At 42.7% G+C, this 19,525-nt stretch overlaps 1 protein-coding gene across 2 annotated transcripts; it reads left to right on the top strand.

The window, feature by feature from the left end:
- Nucleotides 1-907: 907 nt before the first annotated feature.
- adnp2a (ADNP homeobox 2a) lies at nt 908-18,739 on the top strand. 2 transcript variants are annotated; one of them, XM_080426034.1, is made up of 16 exons: nt 908-1,159; nt 3,034-3,143; nt 3,762-3,851; nt 5,045-5,335; nt 6,142-6,319; nt 6,428-6,618; nt 7,221-7,517; nt 7,699-7,737; nt 8,132-8,365; nt 9,952-10,038; nt 11,538-11,741; nt 12,923-13,255; nt 13,426-13,751; nt 14,363-14,531; nt 15,272-15,455; nt 16,703-18,739. In XM_080426034.1, exons 2-16 carry the CDS (start codon nt 3,036-3,038, stop codon nt 16,936-16,938), a joined length of 2,967 nt encoding a protein of 988 aa, XP_080282160.1. In that variant the 5' UTR covers nt 908-1,159; nt 3,034-3,035; the 3' UTR covers nt 16,939-18,739. The 2 variants fall into 2 exon arrangements, with proteins under 2 accessions (XP_080282160.1, XP_080282161.1); XM_080426035.1 differs by lacking the exon at nt 8,132-8,365 and having other exon boundaries at nt 7,630-7,737.
- Nucleotides 18,740-19,525: the final 786 nt, after the last annotated feature.

The raw sequence follows: 19,525 nt of genomic DNA, 5'->3' as shown, positions 1-19,525 counted from the left end.
CACACAAACATGAACTTCTCTGTTTCTCCCCCTCCATCATCTAACTTTCTTTCGGTGTCCTCCCCCTGTCGTCTCTCTCTTCTCTCCATTTACCTCCTCCTCAAGTGTCTTTCTCCCTTCTTTCTTCAGTCCCACCATCTCTCTTTCATCCCTGACTCCCAAATCTATGTTTCTCTTACTTCCTCTCCTCATCTTCTCCCCCTCACACGCACACGCACACGCACACACACACACTCACACTCACACTCACACATACACATACACATACACATACACATACACATACTCACACTCACACTCACACTCACACTCACACTCACACTCACACTCACAAAGTACTGTCTGTCTGTCTGTCTGTCTGTCTGTCTCTTTCTCTCTCCATCCCAGCATCTGCCCCCTCTCTCGGTCTGTTGACTGACAAGTGTTTGACCTTTACATTACTGACCACTGTACCACAGTGTGTGTGTGTGTGTGTGTGTGTGTGTGTGTGTGTGTGTGTGTGTGTGTGTGTGTGTGTGTGTGTGTGCGCGCGAGAGCGTGTGTGTATGTATGTGTGTGTGTGTGTGTGTGTGTGTGTGTGTGTGTGTGTGTGTGTGTGTGTGTTTGTGTGTGTGTGTGTGTGTGTGTGTGTGTGTGTGTGTGTGTGTGTGTGTGTGTGTGTGTGTGTGTGTGTGTGTGTGTGTGTGTGTGTGTGTGTGTGTGTGTGTGTGTGCATAGGTGTTCCAGTGGCTCAACAGGTGTGTCGACTCCATCCCCAACTGCTCCCCACATCATCAGCCCCTGCCAATCTCCATCAGTAGCCATGGCAACTGGCCCCTGATTGGCCAGAACAGCCCCCGTCCGTGCTCTGACAAACTATAGCCTCTGACGTCACTTCCTCACTTCCTGTCCGCCATATTGCCCTGTAAAAAGAGAGTGCTCTGGCTCTCTGGTGATGCTGCTGGTGAACCAGCACAAACAGACGTCTCGGTGCTTCTGGAGCCGCGCCGCCACTCTGTCGCCGGTGTCGCGCGAGGCTTAATTGAGCTGGAAACCAGGAGTGTGTGTTGGAAACAGCTTTTGGACGCGCGCGCCCCTCGGTGACGCCGGAGCGGCTCCGCTTCTCGCGCCGGATTGGTGAAAAAGAGAGCCGAGGAGAGGAGGGACGCACGGGCACGCAGTCAGTCACACACACACACACACACACACACACACACACACACACACACACACACACAGCTGAGGGCGGCATTATACTGTACCATGTACGGTATATATGCTCTCTGTCATGCACTCTCTCTCTCTCTCTCCCACACATTTGAAATACATACACACACACACACACACACACACACACACACACACACACACACACACACACACACACACACACACACACACTGTCTCTCCCACAGTTTTTCTTTTCACGCATACACAGCCCTGTTGCTGAAAGATGTTAACTCACTCTAGTTTAAAGTTGTGCTTGTCTTTGAGACTAACTAGTACATTTGTCAGTGGTTGTGTGTTTGTTTAGTTAACTAGTTATAGCTGGTTTAACTGTTATGGTTGTTGTGGGAGAGGAGTCTGATTACATTAGCTTGTTATTGTTACCCTGTTGTTACTAGTTAGCTTAGCTGTGTTATTATGGAATATGGGGAAAATCCCATAGCCCGAAGGGACCGTCGCGCTCTGATTGGCTAGTTGGTCTTCAGAGAAGACTTTAGTCCAAAATATGTAATACATCTGTTTTAATAAGTGCATCAGTCTGTAACCTGGTAGATCTCCTAATACATTTAAAAGCTATAGCCTATTAACTTAAGTGTTAATTATATTTTTGATGAAATGTGTAGCTCATCATGTATCTTTGTTTGATTTGATATTTAGGCCAATTGTATTTTGGATGGGTTTGGTTATAAGCATTTGTCCTCTGAGGACCCAGGGGCATGAAAGTGCACAGCAAATTCCATGGCAATCCAGCCAGCAGTTTTCAAGATATCTTTGTACACAGCCGTCCTTAAAGCACTTCTGTGGGGCCAAAAATCAGCTCCAGTATCATGAGGAAATCCCATGTCATGTTGACAAACTTCATTAAAAAGTGGTTTAAATCCAGTGTGCAGTTAATTGAGACATCTCTGTCACTGTCAATCTCCCCCAAACCAACCTCATCTCTCATCGTGGTCCACCTGTGATCCAGTAATAAAGAGATCTCTTTTCACCACGCCTTATAATGTTGTGGTTTTTGAACCCACTTGGGGCAGGAATCATCAGGGATTTTCCTGATACAATATTATATTGATTCTTGGGCTCAGATTGAGATGATTAAATTGTTCCATTCTGGTTAACTTTTTTGAGACTTATGGAATGCAGTGTTGTTCATTGTGTTGTTTCGGCATCGTTTTACCAGCTTTTAACATAAACATGCCCTAATATGCAGACAAAGAAAATATTCTGTCATTATGGCTATTTCAAATTATAAATACAGGTGAAAAAGACTTCCGCACGTGACAAACAGTATGAGATCAAAACGGAGAGCTACCCGCACACTGCCACTTGCAAGTTCAAGAGAATATTTTGTATTGTAGTTTTGACTTTCTTGTATTTATGTGGCGTGACATTTTTATCCCTGTATTATTGTTATTTTGTATTTTCAATGATGCATTAGGATATCAGAGGCACTTGTGTACTGTACCTTTAGTTTAAGGTCACGTGACGTGACCATTGTCAGCACAAGCTGTGTTTTGATTATCACATATTGGTTTCTGATTGGATGTCTATACCTGTCTGAAATGTATTTAGTGATGTTGTCAGCCTGATTGATTGAATCAAACCTGAGGAAGGTCTATGACCAAAACGCTGTTGTTGCATCAATAAAAATCAATATATATAACGTGCAAGTGGCAGTGTGGGGGTATCTCTCCCTTTTGAAATTATGAATACAAAATTGTGATCCATAAGTGAATAGTTACCTCCCCCTCCATATCCCAATGCATGCATATTATTATGACTTACAGTATAATGTAGACTCACTGTGACTTTTAACCTGTAATCCTGCAGCCATGTACCAGTTACCAGTCCAGAAGCTGGAATGCATCAGAACGTCCAGGAAGAGAGTCAAGGAGATCCTTACTGATATAGGACTGGACTCCTGCCAGGATCTATGGAAGGTACTCTATTACTACTACTACTACTACTACTACTACACTATTACTATGACACTACTGCCACAATTACTAAAACTACTGCTGCTACAGTTATTACTACTACTAAAACTACTGCTACCACTGCTGCAGCTTCTACTATTACAACTACGATTACTATTACTACGACAAATACTACTACTACTACTACTATTACTACTACTGCTACTGCTACTACTGCTGCTATAACTACTATTGTGATCCTGTTTTTTGAGGTTTGTAACAATATTGCTTCGGCTTTGTGTGGGGTTGCGATAGCAGATCGCTTTAGCGTTTTGACCCAAAAGCGAATCATCTCTCGCTAGCCATCACACTTGGTAGGATCATTCCCACCAAGTTTCATGAAAATCCACCCACCTGTTATCAAGTTATTTTGCTAACAAACTAACGACATGAATGGGGTGAAAACACATCCCCACTTCAACAGAAGAATAATAGCAACAGTAATGCATTCAGCTTGTGTTAAATTTGATGGAAATTCCATTCTTTGTCAGGCAGCATGTCATCAAATCATTAACCTCTCTCAACCTCTCCCTTTCCTCTCTCCTTCTCCTATTCTCTCTCTCTTTCTCTCTCTCTCTCTAGGAGATGAAGCGTTTTGATGCTGGTGAGCTCAGTTATAACACAGAGTGGGAAGACCTCACTGACTCGTATCGCTCTAAGAGGAGGAGGAAGGTACATACACTAGGGCATTAACCATTCATCTATCCACATGAAAGTAATCAAATTATAGTTTATTATAGAATAATCGGTTTATTGATGTATCTTGCAAACGTTTCTAATGTGCTACACCAAAAGCTTTACGCTTGTGTTGGTTTCATATTATAAATTGACAAATTATATTTTTTACCACTGGGTGTACATATTAAGCAATTTCTATATGTCGGTTTGGGTTCAGATAACTTGTGGTGAGCCTTTACCATGATTTTGTGCTTTTTACCTCATTTTAACATAATTCTATTGTCTGAATGAATTACTTAGATTAATCCAAAAATGTGAAATAACCAATAACACCCAGATTGTTGATAAAAAAAATATGTGTTTGTTGATGTGTAATTGGTTCACACACACACACACTCACTCACTCACTCACTCACTCACTCACTCACTCACTCACTCACTCACTCACTCACTCACTCTCACTCTCACTCTCTCACACACACACATATACGTGCACTTACACACACACACACACACACACACTCACTCACTCACTCACTCACTCACTCACTCACTCACTCACTCACACTCTCACTCTCACACACACATATACGCACACTTACTCACTCACTCACTCACTCACTCACTCACTCTCACACACACACACACACACACACACACACACACACACACACACACACACACACACACACACACACACACACACACACACACACACACACACATGTACGGCGCTTGCACACACTCAACACACACCCAGTACAAACACATACAGTAGATGATATGTATATATGCATAAATGATGGAACAACCAATCAATCCTGTTGTTTTGAACACCTTTGGTGTAATTCGGATATAACATTTTCCCTACAAACTTGACATCAAGCTGGTATGAGGAGGTTTGCGTACAGTGCATCTGTGAGGAACCGTAAACACTTTTTATTTATAAGGTGCTAGATATCGATGACTAACGTTGCCAGGCGGCATCGAAACGTTATCTAGCACCTTATGAATAAAAAGGCATTTAATAGTCCGTGCTGCTCCAGTGCTTCATTCCCTTTGTCTGCTGATGTGTTCTTGCTCTCGTGCTCTTGTGATGCACCGGACCTGCCGTTAACTGTTTGATGCGCGTTGGAAGGAACTCCCTCTCTTCTGAACCTTAAACTCTCTCTTCTGTCTTACTGTAGTGGTGGTACCGCACCGAGACCCTGTGCTGCTCTCTGTGCTGGTTTTCCACGCGCTCCTGGTACTCCTTCAAGAGTCACGTGACGCGCTGTCATGAGGAGGAGAGCAAACTGGCCTCCCTGTCTGGCTGCTCCCACTGCTCCTACGTCTCCCACTCAGCCCTCGTCAAATGCCATACCAGGCTGTTCCACCCCCAGACTCCAGGGGGCGCCAACACCGAAAAGAGCAGCAGCAGCATTAGCAGCAGCACCATTAGCAGCACCATCATCAGCAGCAATACGCCCAACACACAGGTGGGCTGGTTGAGATTCAGTTAGGGTGACCACCCGTCCCACTTTCACACATCCATGTAGGCATTTTATTCCCCACAAGATTACCCTGAGCCTCTATGATTAATTAATTGTGACTTTTTAAATCGTATACATTATTATTATTGCTTTTCCACAATTGTGGAGTTGTGTCAATGGAAAAAACTACAGTGATGACAACAAATGCAATTAGGACTAAACAAGTTAGGAACACAGTAAAACAAAACTGAAAAGTAATCACATGTCAAACAAGATTACACAGCTATATTTGAAAGGCAGCAGAGCATGTCAACTGTGATTGCAAAAAAAAGAAACCCTGGGTTTTGGAAATATCAAAAGATCTCGTAAGAAAGAGATGTGTGTGTCTTTCATTTATTTATCTGATCTGAATGGCTGAATACTTAACTACTGATAACGTGTTTACTGTGTTCCCCTAGTGCCTGTTAACTGTTCAATGTATGTATGTATGTAAGTCATCCCTCCTGCAGGTTACAGCTGTGTTAAACACTGTTATGAAACCGCACTGAAAATCTCCAGGAACGGACACAATTTGCAACATGAAATGCCATTGGAATGGTTACTTACTGTGCTCAGAACCGTCTGGCCCTGCTGAGGGAAAGTGCTTAAAGTTTTTGCAGTTGTCGACGCAATGTCACAAATTTACTTCAGTTGACGAATTTGACCGTGGAGTATTCATTTAACTACCTGGTTGGATAGAAAACCAGGAGATGCCTGTGGACCGGGGTTGGTTTTGATTCAATGCTGTCTGATTCTGTGTGTTCTGCTCCCAGATTGGTGAGCGTGTGTTCTTGCCAGGGGTCTGTGGGGACAAGTACTCGTGCACTACATGTGGTTTCCATGACAGCCTGCTGTATGCCATGAGGAAGCATGTCCTGGTCACCCACTGTGAGGCACTACTGAAGAGCTACTATGGTATACGCTCTGCAACCGCCAGCAACAAACAAGGAGGTGAAACTGCTAACTGAGGCTAACAATGAAAATAACCAAGATAAATGAGTCCCGTCCTCAGAGTTTACATCTATACTAAACACGTGTACGGTTCTTTTGTTTGTCTAGGGACCTCCACTGCCGCGGCCAAGAGGCCCGGGGCCCAGTCGAAGTTCTTCTGCCGTGGGTGTGAGATGCCAGCGGAGACGTCAGAACATCTCCTGTACCACCTGCTGAGTTCAGACAAACACTCAGAACTCAACACTCACATCAGCCCCATGCTGGTGGAGCACATGATCAGCATGAAGAGCAGCACTACGGTAAAGGCCTGTCTCATGGAGTCTGCTTGAAATACACCTATACAAATATTATGTACGATGAGCTGGCTTCTACTCTTGACTTTACTTATTGATTTAATTTATCTTTACTGTGTGGCTCCTCAAAGGTGAGCCGTGTAGAGGAGGGTCTGTGTGTATGTGTGTCCGGAGCTAATCTCACAAACCTCTAGATCAGTGCCAACTGTCTTGTGCACAATGCCAGTAGGCTGTTTTCTTACGTTACGTTTTATACTTGATAAAATGTATATTTCATTTTATAGTGGAAGTCAAGGGGCTCTGATCGGGCTGAAACCTTGGCCAAATTTCAAATGTCATCATAACGTATGACATGTCATACATAGACCACTTACGTCATAGGTGGCTCCGTGGCTGTTGTCACAGGTTGGCCACATGAAGTCCAAGATCCACATTGGAGGCACACCGTTCCCCTGTGGATCCCGAGATCCACATGATTAGATTTTTTTATATTGCTTTTTAAAAATGTGTTAATGTGTTAACTGTTAATAACTAACTAACTAATATCAATGCAGCAACTCATTGAATGATTCAGGCTGATATTTCATGGTGACTTCAAATCTTCCCAGAATACCCGGCTACCCACTCTGGCGCCCCGTGCCATGCAGCAGGTAGTGTCCATGGTTTCCAGTAAGGCAGCAGCTAAAGCTCACCCTCCCCCTCCGAATGGAAAGCTCGTCCCGTCTCAGGGTACAGTCCTGTTAGCCACGCCCCCTCAAACCACGGCGCTGGTGTGCTCCACGACGGGAGGACAACGGATCCTTCTGGCCAATCCGAACACAGCTTCCACGGCAACAGCCACGCTTCCAAGCCCGACGGGTACGCCCTTCCAGCTGCTGCTGCAGCCTGGAATGCAAGGCAAACAGGTAGGGCTGCAGCTATCCATAATTGTTTTTGAGATTATGCTATCGAGTTTTATTTTATTTGAATAATAATAATCTAAAATAGATCAATTAACTGTTGCACCTCTACAAACAGGTGAACTCACAAACGTTGCCATCGCACGGAGGTTATTCACTATACTGTACTGAAGCTTCTCCTCGTCAGGTTGTCCTGCCCTCAGGAGTCACCTTAAACATTGGCAAGGTAGGGGTGAAGGGCCATCATATCATACGTCATGGTCATATTTTGATTTGCAACTGTTACATTCCCATATCCTGCAGGAACACTTTACCAAAATCAGATCACTGAGGTCCCAAATTGCATCACAACACACTTAAACCATGTAGTGTTGAGGAAAACAATGCAAGACATAACACAATTGACATCATGTAGTTCCCATACCCGGGAGGGACGGTCCTGTCTGCTCTTTTGCCCGGAGGGAAGTGGATTGTCCATTGTTTTATAATGTTGCAAGCCACAGTTTTGGGAATTCAGTTGCAAGTGGGTTGCAAGTTTCTTGTCTCATCGCAAATCTTTGGTCTGAACTAGGCTTAACAAGTGATGTACATGTTGAGTGATTTGAGACGGTTAACCCCAGGTTAACCACAGCCAGCCTACAGTGATGAGTCAGCAAGCTCAACGATTGAAGTCTGGTGGTGTCACCCACACCTTACTGACTGGGACCAAGACCAATCTTGGTGTGATGCTTGCACAGGTCAAAGATGCTACTGGGGTTGCTGTGGAACCCAGCCAGAATTATATGTTCGCCCAGGTTAAAAGTTCCTCTATGGGGACTGTGGGACCTAGCCAATTTCTGGCTGTTGGAGGGAAGGTGAGCAAAACTCTAAATATATACAGTATACTCTTAAATATGTACTTGTCCATACCTGGGGATTGTGCTCGCCCAAACTATATGCCAGCTTTTGGGTTATGCACTCGGTATGCATAGTTACAGCTTTGTAGAGGAGCGCTGCTGTATTCATCCCGTTTCATCCTAAGCGGCCCACAGCCTATAAAATGATGTCTGTGGACACGGGCGCTAAATCAAAGTCCTTTAACTTTGTAGCACTGATGTGTTCTTTGTGTGGCGTTGTGTGTGTGTAAGCTGTAGCCCCGAAGCTAAGTCCACCCAGCGTCAAGAGCTTAAATTTGGGGGAAGTGAAAAACGTGCTCCGTCAGTGTCTACATGTGCTAATGGTCAATGCCCGTGTGGAAGATCAGATCAATTGCTCAACCCACTGAGGAGAAAATAGCAGATCAGACAGGTTCCTTAAATTTATAGTAGGATTAAAGAGGTATTCACGGGTCTGCCTGAACTACAATTACCCAACCATACCCAAGACCCGCACAGGTTCGGGTCTGTGTTTTATTATGGTCAGTTGGGTCCGGTCGGGTCAGATTATATTAGCTTGGGTCCCAGCTCTTGTTATCATTATGTGTAATACGCGAGTGAATGCAGTGCTGATCAGGAGAGAAAAGCATGAAGTGCTGCGTGAAGATTAGACTGACCCAGGATCAGATTATTGCAGCACAAAATTAGGGGGGGGGGGGATTTAGCTGTGCATGCCGCGTGCCAGGATGCCAACTGAGTTCAGTGACTTGGAGCGCATGAGACTGTACTTCATGGAATCAAAGGTGCACGCACCATGCACAATCATGGATTCCTTTCCTTCTTGATCGAGGTCAAAATATGCAATTTAATTGTCTCTTATTGTAGGCTGCTCCGTAGCTGCTAGATTCCATTATGGAGTAGTCTATAACTGCCATCTACTGGTAGAATGTCATTTTAATTACAGTAGGTTTGTCGGGTCCATATAATACCATAAACAGTCTGGGGCGGGTCTGTAATATCTCAGAACAAATCGGATCTCAGAACAAATTTCACAGGCCCATTCGGGTTTGCGTTTGTCATTTTGGAGAGCTCAGCATCATTATTATCATATTTTGGCAATATCATGTCAAAGTATTTGCATAACACATTTCATACATAGAGAACGTCATAGAAAACGTGTGTTTTGTATGAAATGCATACACATTCATACAGATATGTACAAATTATTTCCATACAGATCATTATGTATGTGTAAAAAAACAGATGTATTCCTCAGTGTGTCTGAAGGTTAAATCTACCGTAATTTTCGCACTATAAGCCGCACCTGAGTATAAGCCGCAGCAGCTAAATTGAATGATTTGTACATATATAAGCTGCACTGGACTATAAGCCGCGGGTGTTTTAATGTTTAATTTAATTTAGGTCCCCTAGTGGCCGCTAGCTGTAAAAATCCATAGATAAGCCGCACCGTTATATAAGCCGCAGGGTCGAAAAATGGGAAAAAAGTCGCGGCTTATAGTCCGAAATTTACGGTAATTACTCTTGTCTTATTTGGATTAAAACATGTGTGCCTCCTGTGTTTGCAGGTGAACGCTTCTCAGCCTGTGTTGACAGCTGGTGGACAGCTGATGTCCTCGCAGTCTAATGTCAGACTCGTACCAACTGGAAACCAGGTAAAGCTCAACCTCTACCGATGGGGCTCGTTCTCAAACGTTTATATTTTTAGGCCCTGGACCCCCTTAACTCTGAGAGTGTACAAATGGAACCAAATTTGGTTCCAAATGTTCCAAAACTCCACATTTACAGACCTGTAAAGGTTCCATTTGCATCCTAGTAGTGATGCGCGGGTTGACCCGTAACCCGCGGGACCCGCGGGTCAACCCGCGGCACGGGTGGGTCGAGTCAGAATTTCAGAGGCAATTATGCGGGCTGCGGGTGAGCGGGTCAGCCACTCTCACACGCAAACAATTAAAATAAATCACATGCTCTTGTTTTGTCTTTATTCCTAATAAGAATAAGAATAATAACAATAAAACAGTTTGAATATACTTGGGGATTATTTTCTAACCATGATTTTACAGAATTATAGGTACGACCTCGCGGGGTTCGCGGGGCGGGTTGAGGCGGGTTGGGTTCCGTGGCGGGGCGGGTCATGAGAAAACCCGACCTGCGCATCACTACATCCTAGCTATCAATCATTTAGCTTTGTGAACCACTGGTCTAATTTATACGCCAGAGTAGGACAGTGTTGCTTGCCGTCAAAAACTGACTTTCAACATTGTTCAAGCTGATTTTCCAGTTTGGTCCCAAAACAACATATTTCAAAAACTACTGGCTGGCTACTAGATTGGCCATGGAAGTTTGTGTGTGCCTTCATGAAGTCCAGAGGATGACCACTTGGCCAAAATGTCCATGCTCCATTTTTCAACCCTGAGATAAATTGACACAGTATTGTACTGTCTATGCTCTGACCTCTCTTGATATAATGCATAGGTGTGTATCTCTAGGAGGGAAAAGTTTAGTTTTACTGTATTGATCCCTGTTGGGAAATTCATCCTTTGCATTCGATACATCCCCTTTTGATAGGAAAAAAACACACATTTCAATTTCAACCTGGTGTCCCTATTTTGGTCATTATAGACCGAAAATGTCCCCACATTTTCACAAAAAGCTAAAATAGCAGATCTCACAATGCTTCGCAATGCATTGTGAGCTTATACTGTAGATCGTCTATTTTTGCTATTTGTGGAATTTTGGATAGCATGAAATAAGGCTTAAAGGTGTAATCCGTAACTTTCATGTCCTCTCCGGGATTCTAACCCGGGCCCCCCGCACGTGGGCCATTTTCTTTACTGTTGAGCCATAACGTCGAGCATATTTGGGAAGACGAGATATTTCCCTTTGAATCTAATGCAATATCTCTTGTCAACCAGTAGTGGTCCTATCCGACCGACCATAGGATATAGATTTCTCAACAGAAGAGCAGGGAGACCAACTTCAACCACCACAGATGTGTTAGTTATATTGTATTGACATACTCTATCATACAGAATAATGTTTTACTTACAGTTTTATGTGGTTAATTGACAATAATATGACTAGTCTCCTCGTGCCATCTCTCGCCCTGCTTCTTGTATAACTATTTTTGTGTTGTGTTTATTTGTGCTTACAGTTAAATGGTGTGCCAACCTACACTCTGGTCGCTGTTCCCATTCAAACTGCAGTCACCACCACAAACATCAACAAACAATCGATCATGGTCACCATTCCCCAACAACCTGGACAAACGCAGGCTGTCGTCGGGCAGAAAAGCTCATTAGCATCGATCAATGAAAACTCGGAGGCTAAGCAACTAGTGACCAAGAGCCAATACCTGGTAAGCTAGAGTACAAATCGTGTATTTACAGCTATCTAAGTGTGGGTCGTTGGAGATAACAGTCAAAACGTTTTTTTTTAGACTCATCAATTTGGTTGTTTGAGCTCTTGGTCGACAGCTCTATCCAGTTCTTCCTGTGCTTACAGTCCAACCAGCAACAGCACTGCAAAAGAAACACGAGCTGTTGGATAGTGTTTTTTTGCAAGTTGACTAAGTTACATAGAATTCCATATTTAAAATCTCTTCAGCACCGCTTTGTTGGAATTAATTATTAAATTAATTATGAATACATTTCTCAAGCTTGGCCCACTGTATGCTCACTACTTTAACAAGACTTCCAGGACAAAAGGGTCTAAGGATGCATATGGGAATGTAGAGTGGAAAATTAAAGGCAATAGACAAGGCAAAGCAGTTGTAAGGACAAAGTGGAAGCTCAGTTGCAGCAGAGTAATACAAAAGGTGAGTGGCAAGGTTTAACAGAAATCATGGATTATAAGTGCAAGTGCCTGTCGATAGAGAGTTGCTGATGCTGCACTGGGGAACAATCTGAACGCATTCTATGCACGTTTGAGGCTAATAGTGCAAGCACTAGCTTGGCAGGTGGCACTGTCGAAAGGTTGTTTTCCACCCCTGCAGCAGCAAAAAGGCTTGAGTGACGCTATGTCTGTCTACTCGCTTGGATCCGCACGGTCACACTGTGCTCCTCATTTGAATGAGCACAAACGAGACAATTTCACAGGATTGCGCCTGTTTGACCTCATGACTGTCAGATTACCTGTGCCCCCCTACCTGAACGCTTACCTCTCATTCAAAATTAATTACTAGGTGTTACTAGGTGTGAAAAGGCCTTTAAAGTAGTTAAGTCATCCCTTGACTCAATGAATTGTTCTTAGGAAGATAAATGGGGTAAGATGCAGTAACCATAAGACTCATTCAAACCCATTTCCAGTTCAGCAGCCACCGTTTGTTGTCTGTGTCCGTGAGTGTGCATTCTCTATTGTCAAAACATGGCTCATTTTCAATACAATGAAAGATTTACTTCAACATTTAACTTGAATTTGACCTGGGATTCATTTTACACACAATACTTTGTTTGCCTTTGGCCAAAACACGATATGGTCATTCTTATAAACAATGCAATGTCATTATATTTCCAATGTGTTGTTTTTCTGCTCTCCTAGGTGAGGACCGATTGTGGATTTGTGCGCTGCTTGCGCTGTAAAACCCTGCTTTCCGACAAAGGGATATTCCAACATTTGCTCCACGGCCTGCAGTGTTTGTTCTGCCCTTTGATGTTCTATTCTCTCAAACAACTGCTGGCTCACAATGAGGCGGCACACAGCCTGAAAGACCCCCAGAACAGACAGCGAGCCAGGAAAGAATACCTGCTAGAGACCACCGATGACGGGAGACTGACCGTACCTGCGTTCAGCATGAAGACTACACTTCCCAAAGACCTGCTGGGCTGTAAAAAACTAGAACTGGCTCTCATCACAGAGAGCAGAGGGAACAAGGTGGGTTGACAAAGGTGGAGTCTGTCTTTGTGGGGTTCAATATGTTGTCACTGTCAGGCAGCGGCACGGTAATTCGATAAATCAAATAAGTAATCAATAGAATTATCGCCAAGAAAATAATCGATCGATGCAGCCCCAATCTTCATCCTTTCGTTATTCTCCTCCTCCAGGTGCTGTATCTTCATCTCAGCGAGGAGCCCGGGAAGCCCCCTGCCCCCGCCCTGCCTCCCAACGGTTGTCTATTCTGCCCAGGGAAACCACTGAACCCTGTGGCGTACGAGCAGCACCTGCGGCAGCAGCACCACGTCCTGCCCACCATCCACGCCATCCTGAAAACGCCGGCGTTCAAGTGTGTGTACTGCCTGGGCGTTTACACCGACAAGTTGACCGGCAAGACCATCTCCATCCACGTTCAGAGGTGTCGCTGTGCACCGAGGAGCGTCAAGGATTCTGAGAGACTGTTGAACCCTGACACACAAAGCCCCAATGAAACAAGGTTTGCATGTTATTATTATTATTATAAGAGAAATAGTATTTCCTCTTTCTTGAGTCAAACTGAGAGGGAGACAGCATGGGGGCGGGGGTACAGTGGAATGGTAGTGCACTTGTAAAGTTTAACATTAAAATAATAAATAAAATAATTTTGCCATATTGGTGCAGTTATAATTTGCTTTGACATTAAGTCACTGCCATGTTTCCTCTTGTCAAAACACACAATATCATGTCATATTGCATATTACTAATGCAATACAAGATCAACTTAGTGGCGTCGGCAAGTCAACATGATGCTCTCAGTACAGGTGGCTTCTTTTAACCACTTAAACCCTCTATACTGATAAACTGATGCCTAGTTGACTGGGGTACTCCTTTTTTCCCTCTACACCAAATCTCTTCGCTGAAAATTGTCGATCTACAAGCTGTGTGATAGAAGTGTTGCTGGTAATAGGCTATTTTGTTGTTAGGTTTCAAGTAGTCAACTTGCTACCACATCTCTGTTCAGTCGGTCTGCATGCAATCAAGCCGGTTTCAGCTTGCACACCAGACCGGACCAGGTCAACAGGAAATCGACACAACTCTTCAGTAGGTCTCATTTATTTTCCTCTGTAGGGATGGAGGGACTGTGTCAACTTCCGGACGTAATGGTCGTAGTGCCCCCTCCACCATCCTGCTCCTGGAGCCCCCTGCAGGCATGGAGCTGAGATCTCCAGAAGAGAGGAAGTACTTCCTAGGTCAATACTTCAACAAGAGGCCTTACCCCAGCCGCAAAGAGACAGAGGTGTGTGTGTGCGTGTGTGTGTGTGTGTGTGTGTGTGTGTGTGTGTGTGTGTGTGTGTGTGTGTGTTTTGCAACCTACTGTTGTATCACAACAAAGTGTGTAATAGAACTGTCCACTTAGGCTTAATGTGTCAAATGCATGTTAAGCCCCACTTAAAGCGTGAAATGTACAATGACTAGAAATTCGGGTCGCTATGCAGCCCGAACCTCTAGAGTTCGACACCTACGTGCCACTGCCAGTGCCGATGTGACAGATATGGCCATATATGGAGATCTGTGCGTCTGTCAGTCCTTGTCCCTTTTATGGCCATATATGGAGATCTCTGTATTTGTCAGAGATTTTTTATTCCCATGTATGGAGATCCCTAATCTGTCATAAGTATATACTGTAGTCAAAGGGAAAGTGAACTGGTTTAGGGTTTGGGATAGGCTTAATAATAGGAGTTGATTTGACATGGTCTTCATGGTGAGTAACTAAAGGTAACACTGACACATTAAGCCCCAATGTGCCAATAGGCATATTACACACTTTGTGTTGATGCTGGGTTGTATTTTTTCATTTTAACCGAATGTTATTTCAGATTTTTTCAGTGTGAAGTCAAAATCACAATTGTCCAAAACGTAAAATCTTGTCAATATTCCTGTCAATATTGTCCATAATCTGTGTCTGTTTCTTATTTTCATGTATGTGTATGTCTAGTGTATTTGACCATGTTTCATTTAATTAAAAAATGCGTTAAGTCACTGGCGAGTCGACTGAAGCTGAGCCGTCCAGAGGTGATGTCGTACTTCGACAGCAGACAGAGCAGCTGTGAGCAGGACTGTCAGCGCCTCAGATTCAGGGTCCTGCTAGGATTCGACACCACCCACATCCAATCACTGAAGCTCAACATGGACCTGCCCGGCACAGGAGCCACCAGTTCAGGTGATCTAGTTACTGCTTGAGTCTGAATTCTGCACTAACTACTCTGGTGAATTCCCTGTTGAAGATATGGTGAAACATTTACTATTATGACTCAGTCAAGCTTCTTAACGCTCCTAGCAAAGGTTTCATAGCATTTTACGTACATTTAACCACTTAACCATTGAATCATCCCTATACTTGACTTGTCATAGGAGGTGAACATTTGGCGAAAATCGAACAGTTCTACAAGCTCAAGCGCAACGGGACACATGATATTTTTCAACATTTCTGAAAATGTGGTTAAATGCAGTAAAGTGAAATTCCATGTGCAAGTCTAACAACACGCAAATAAGGAGAAAGAGTTCAGGTGGTACAAAAATAAATAAAAAAATCAGACATTTGGTTCACTTGTCTCTACAGTTACAGTAGATGGTAGAATATAAGATTTTTGGAAGCTGTCCATGCCCGTTGGTTTCTCTGCTGACCCCAGATGTATTTTAGCTAATACATTCTAAATTAAAAATTAACACTACAGTAGGTGTGGAAAAAACCCTGTGGTTAAAGGGATACTTCACTTTCAAATAAAATAAACATTTAAAAAATGTATTTAAAAAAAATAAAATAAGTTATGGCAAAATAAAGGCCCCCTCACACATTAGTAGGACACTCTAATGCGTGAGGGGGCCTTTATTTTGCCATAACTTCTTTCATTTTTTTTAAATAATTTTTTTTAATGTTTATTTTATTTGAAAGTGAAGTATCCCTTTAACTGAAATAGAAATTACGAAAACAATAGTGTGTACTTACAAAATAAAATAAATTAATAGATACAGAAAATGTCTTTGTCAATTTGGTCAAATTTGTGAACACAACATTGAGACTGGCATGTCTACATGACTGTGTGTCATGCAGTAATAATGATAAAAACGCTAAAACCAATACTGAACCAATAAAATCCATACTAAAACTGATTTTTTTTAACACTAAAAACTATACTGAAAGAAACCCACCCACTTTGGATACTAACAAAAACTAAAGTAAAAAAATAAACGATAGTCGAGTGGCAAAGGCACGTACGGCATAATCTCTGATGCCTGACAGCGTGTCCCGGTTCGATTCCCAAGCCCGGTGGCCCTTTGCTGCATGTCACTCCCCGACTTTCTGCCCTTTTCCTGTCTCTCTACTGTGCTATCAAATAAAGGCAGAAGCCCCCCCCCCAAAAAAAAATTATTATGATAATAACTCCCCTCTTGGTTTCCTGTTCGTAGGTTTACAAATCAAAATGGTGGAATTCTCTACAACAGCACCAGTAAAAGAAGAGCCGGACTCCCCAGAGCCGTGCAGTTCTGAAACGCTGCCAGAACAGACCACAGACCACCTCTCTGTCGGGAAGCACAGCCCAGAGAGTACCCCGGACCAGGACACATCAGAACCCATTACAATCAAAACAGAGCTTGAAAGAGAACAGGAGGAACCGCTCCGGAACGGTTCCTGTCCTGACTGAGGTTCAGAACACTCTGGACAAAATGATGAAGACAGACAGTAGACCCAATCCAGTACTCTCCAGAACCCAGGAGTCATAATAACCCAGCCGGAAACCAAACAGAACTGGACCAGAGGTTTACTTCAGCTGATCCAGACCAAAGACATGGTCCTTCGGCAGAGAGGCTGAGTCCAGGGCAAGACAAAAAGACCCAACCACTTTCTGTTGGTATATCCAAGCCAGGTCACAACACTAGAATGCTTCAATGAGCTTGTATCCCAGGGTGAGAGACTATCTGCTCAGTTAGGGAGCAGATAGAGGTTTTACTCTGGAGCGGTTCTTCCATTGTAAAAGATTGTGAACTAGAATGGTTCACTCACTTTATTATTATTATATATTATTAATCATTGTATTAATATTATTATTATATTGGAATAGAAGGCGATCGGGGTATAAAGGTACATGCAATGCTGCTGTTTTTCTATTTACTTTGTGTTCAGTATTGGGGGGATGAGGTCAGATCGGACTGATTGACATACTAACCTGTGAGTTTACTGTTTAGGAAGAGACCAGATCTCCTGTGTTGATTTCTGTCACAACATGCTTGAGTAGCAACAGCACATGTTTAAAACTCTGTTATACAGATGACTTGGACAATTAGAACAAACTAAGCAGACCGTGCTGGCAGCATGACTCCAAAAAACTAATAAATACATATTGCATAATATGGACTCACTCGTCACTCCTTATTATTGTTATTTCAACAGAGGAGTGATGAGGTTGTCCCACCAAGGATGTTCTTTTCAAAGAAAACATAATTTAATGGTAATTCGTTGACAGGACTGTTTTAGATACCAACTACGAGACTATGTTTTTCCAACTCTGAATTTAAAGCCCAAATGCTTAATATCGTACTACATACATTTACATATATATTACATTTATATGGTCTTTTTTTTTCCTTTTTTCCTTTATTCGAGTACTCGGTTGAAAATACTTAGTTTTTGTGGTATAACACAGTGACGTATAAATGACTCTTTGAGTGTCGCTGTATTGTTGAATTTATAGAAATCTCTGGTAGAGAATAATATAGACTGATCATTTGTTAACCTTCATTTGCCCATGGCGGCGTTGTCTAAATCTCATGTAGCAATGTTCTGCTTCTTCACACATTCACCACCACAGTCTTCTGGTGTTAGCCACCGGGCAACTCTGCAGGAGTTAAAGCTACAATCCGGGACTTATCTCAACCACTTAAACCATGTACTTGTTTGACCAAAGTCCCTCAGGGCTTTATTTTCAGAGTTTTTTTGCTCTACATTACGTACCTTCGCTGAGAATAGCCGATCTACAAGCTAAGATCTGCTATTTTGTGCGAACATTTTCCCCACAATACGGATGCTGGGGTTTAAGTGGATAATGAATAAAATGTCTCCAGAGGTTGGCGGTGGTCTCATTGCTCTTCTATTGATAAATGTAGACCTTGGTACCTGTACCTTTCTGTTGTGAGAGGGATACAATGGACATACTGTAAAACTGACGGATTGTGTAGCTTTTACTGTAACTGTTATACAATTCACACAACGGTGTCGCTTGCCGACCAGAGCCTCAAGGGTTTTGTCGGCAAGTGACAGCGTCATACTATGGAGTATAAATTAGACTTCAAGTGCCTTGCTGAAGGAAACGAAATGACTAAATGAAGTGAAAACAAGAATTAGTCAATTAACTGTTCCCTGTAACAGGATTCACAGCTGAGTTAATAAAATATGTTGGCCGTGTTAAAGTAACCCAGCAGTCACCTGGGTATTATTGACTGACCATGTTCAACAAGGTGCGATCAGAGAACGAGATCCCAATAATCCCAATAATGTTCTTTTTTAAACATTTCTTTCTGGGTCCGTGATATAGAATAACATATCGTCACTGTCGGGTGGAAACCTTGTATGTCCAAAAGTGTTACTTTTCAGAAAAAAGAAAGTGTTCCAATGTAGTTAGCATTAAGTCACAAGTTCTTGTTAATACTTTTCATTGGTTCAATATTTATAAAATACTTCATTTCACTTTAACTTTATTTTTTATTCATTTTTTTTTTTTATAGCAGATGTACAAGCTCACAAAGCATCACATCACTATGCGTTGTAAGCTTGTAGATCTGGTATTTTTGCCACTTGTGGGACACTAGTATGACGTAGTAGGACATACATTTACGAAACAAACTTTTGAGGCAAATTTTGATTCAGTCTTTTGAGGCAAATTTTGATTCAGTCTTTTGAATCAAATTCCTCTCATATTTCAGTCATCTGAAATGTTTTACTGTTAGTCTAGTTTTAGTCGACTAAATATCATAAGATTTTAGTTGACTAAAACTACAGTTGATTTAGTCGACTAAAATGTTTTTTTGCCGGTGCCTTGATGGCGTCATAATGGCTGATTTTGCTTGTAGATATGCTATTTTCAGAACGCAACACGTGAGCGCAACCAAACATAAAATGACTTGTCTTTTAGTTCTACTAGATCTCCTCTCCACTCGTCCCTCCCTAACACTTTAGTCTAGTTTTTATTTGTTGTCAAAATTGTCAATATATTTAGTCTTAGTTTCAGTCATCAT

Source organism: Gymnoscopelus braueri, assembly GCF_963280865.1.
Source record: "Gymnoscopelus braueri genome assembly, chromosome: 4".
NCBI lineage: Eukaryota > Metazoa > Chordata > Actinopteri > Myctophiformes > Myctophidae > Gymnoscopelus > Gymnoscopelus braueri.
The sequence above is the reverse complement of the archived record's forward strand: the minus strand, read 5'-3'. Positions and strand labels throughout refer to the sequence as shown.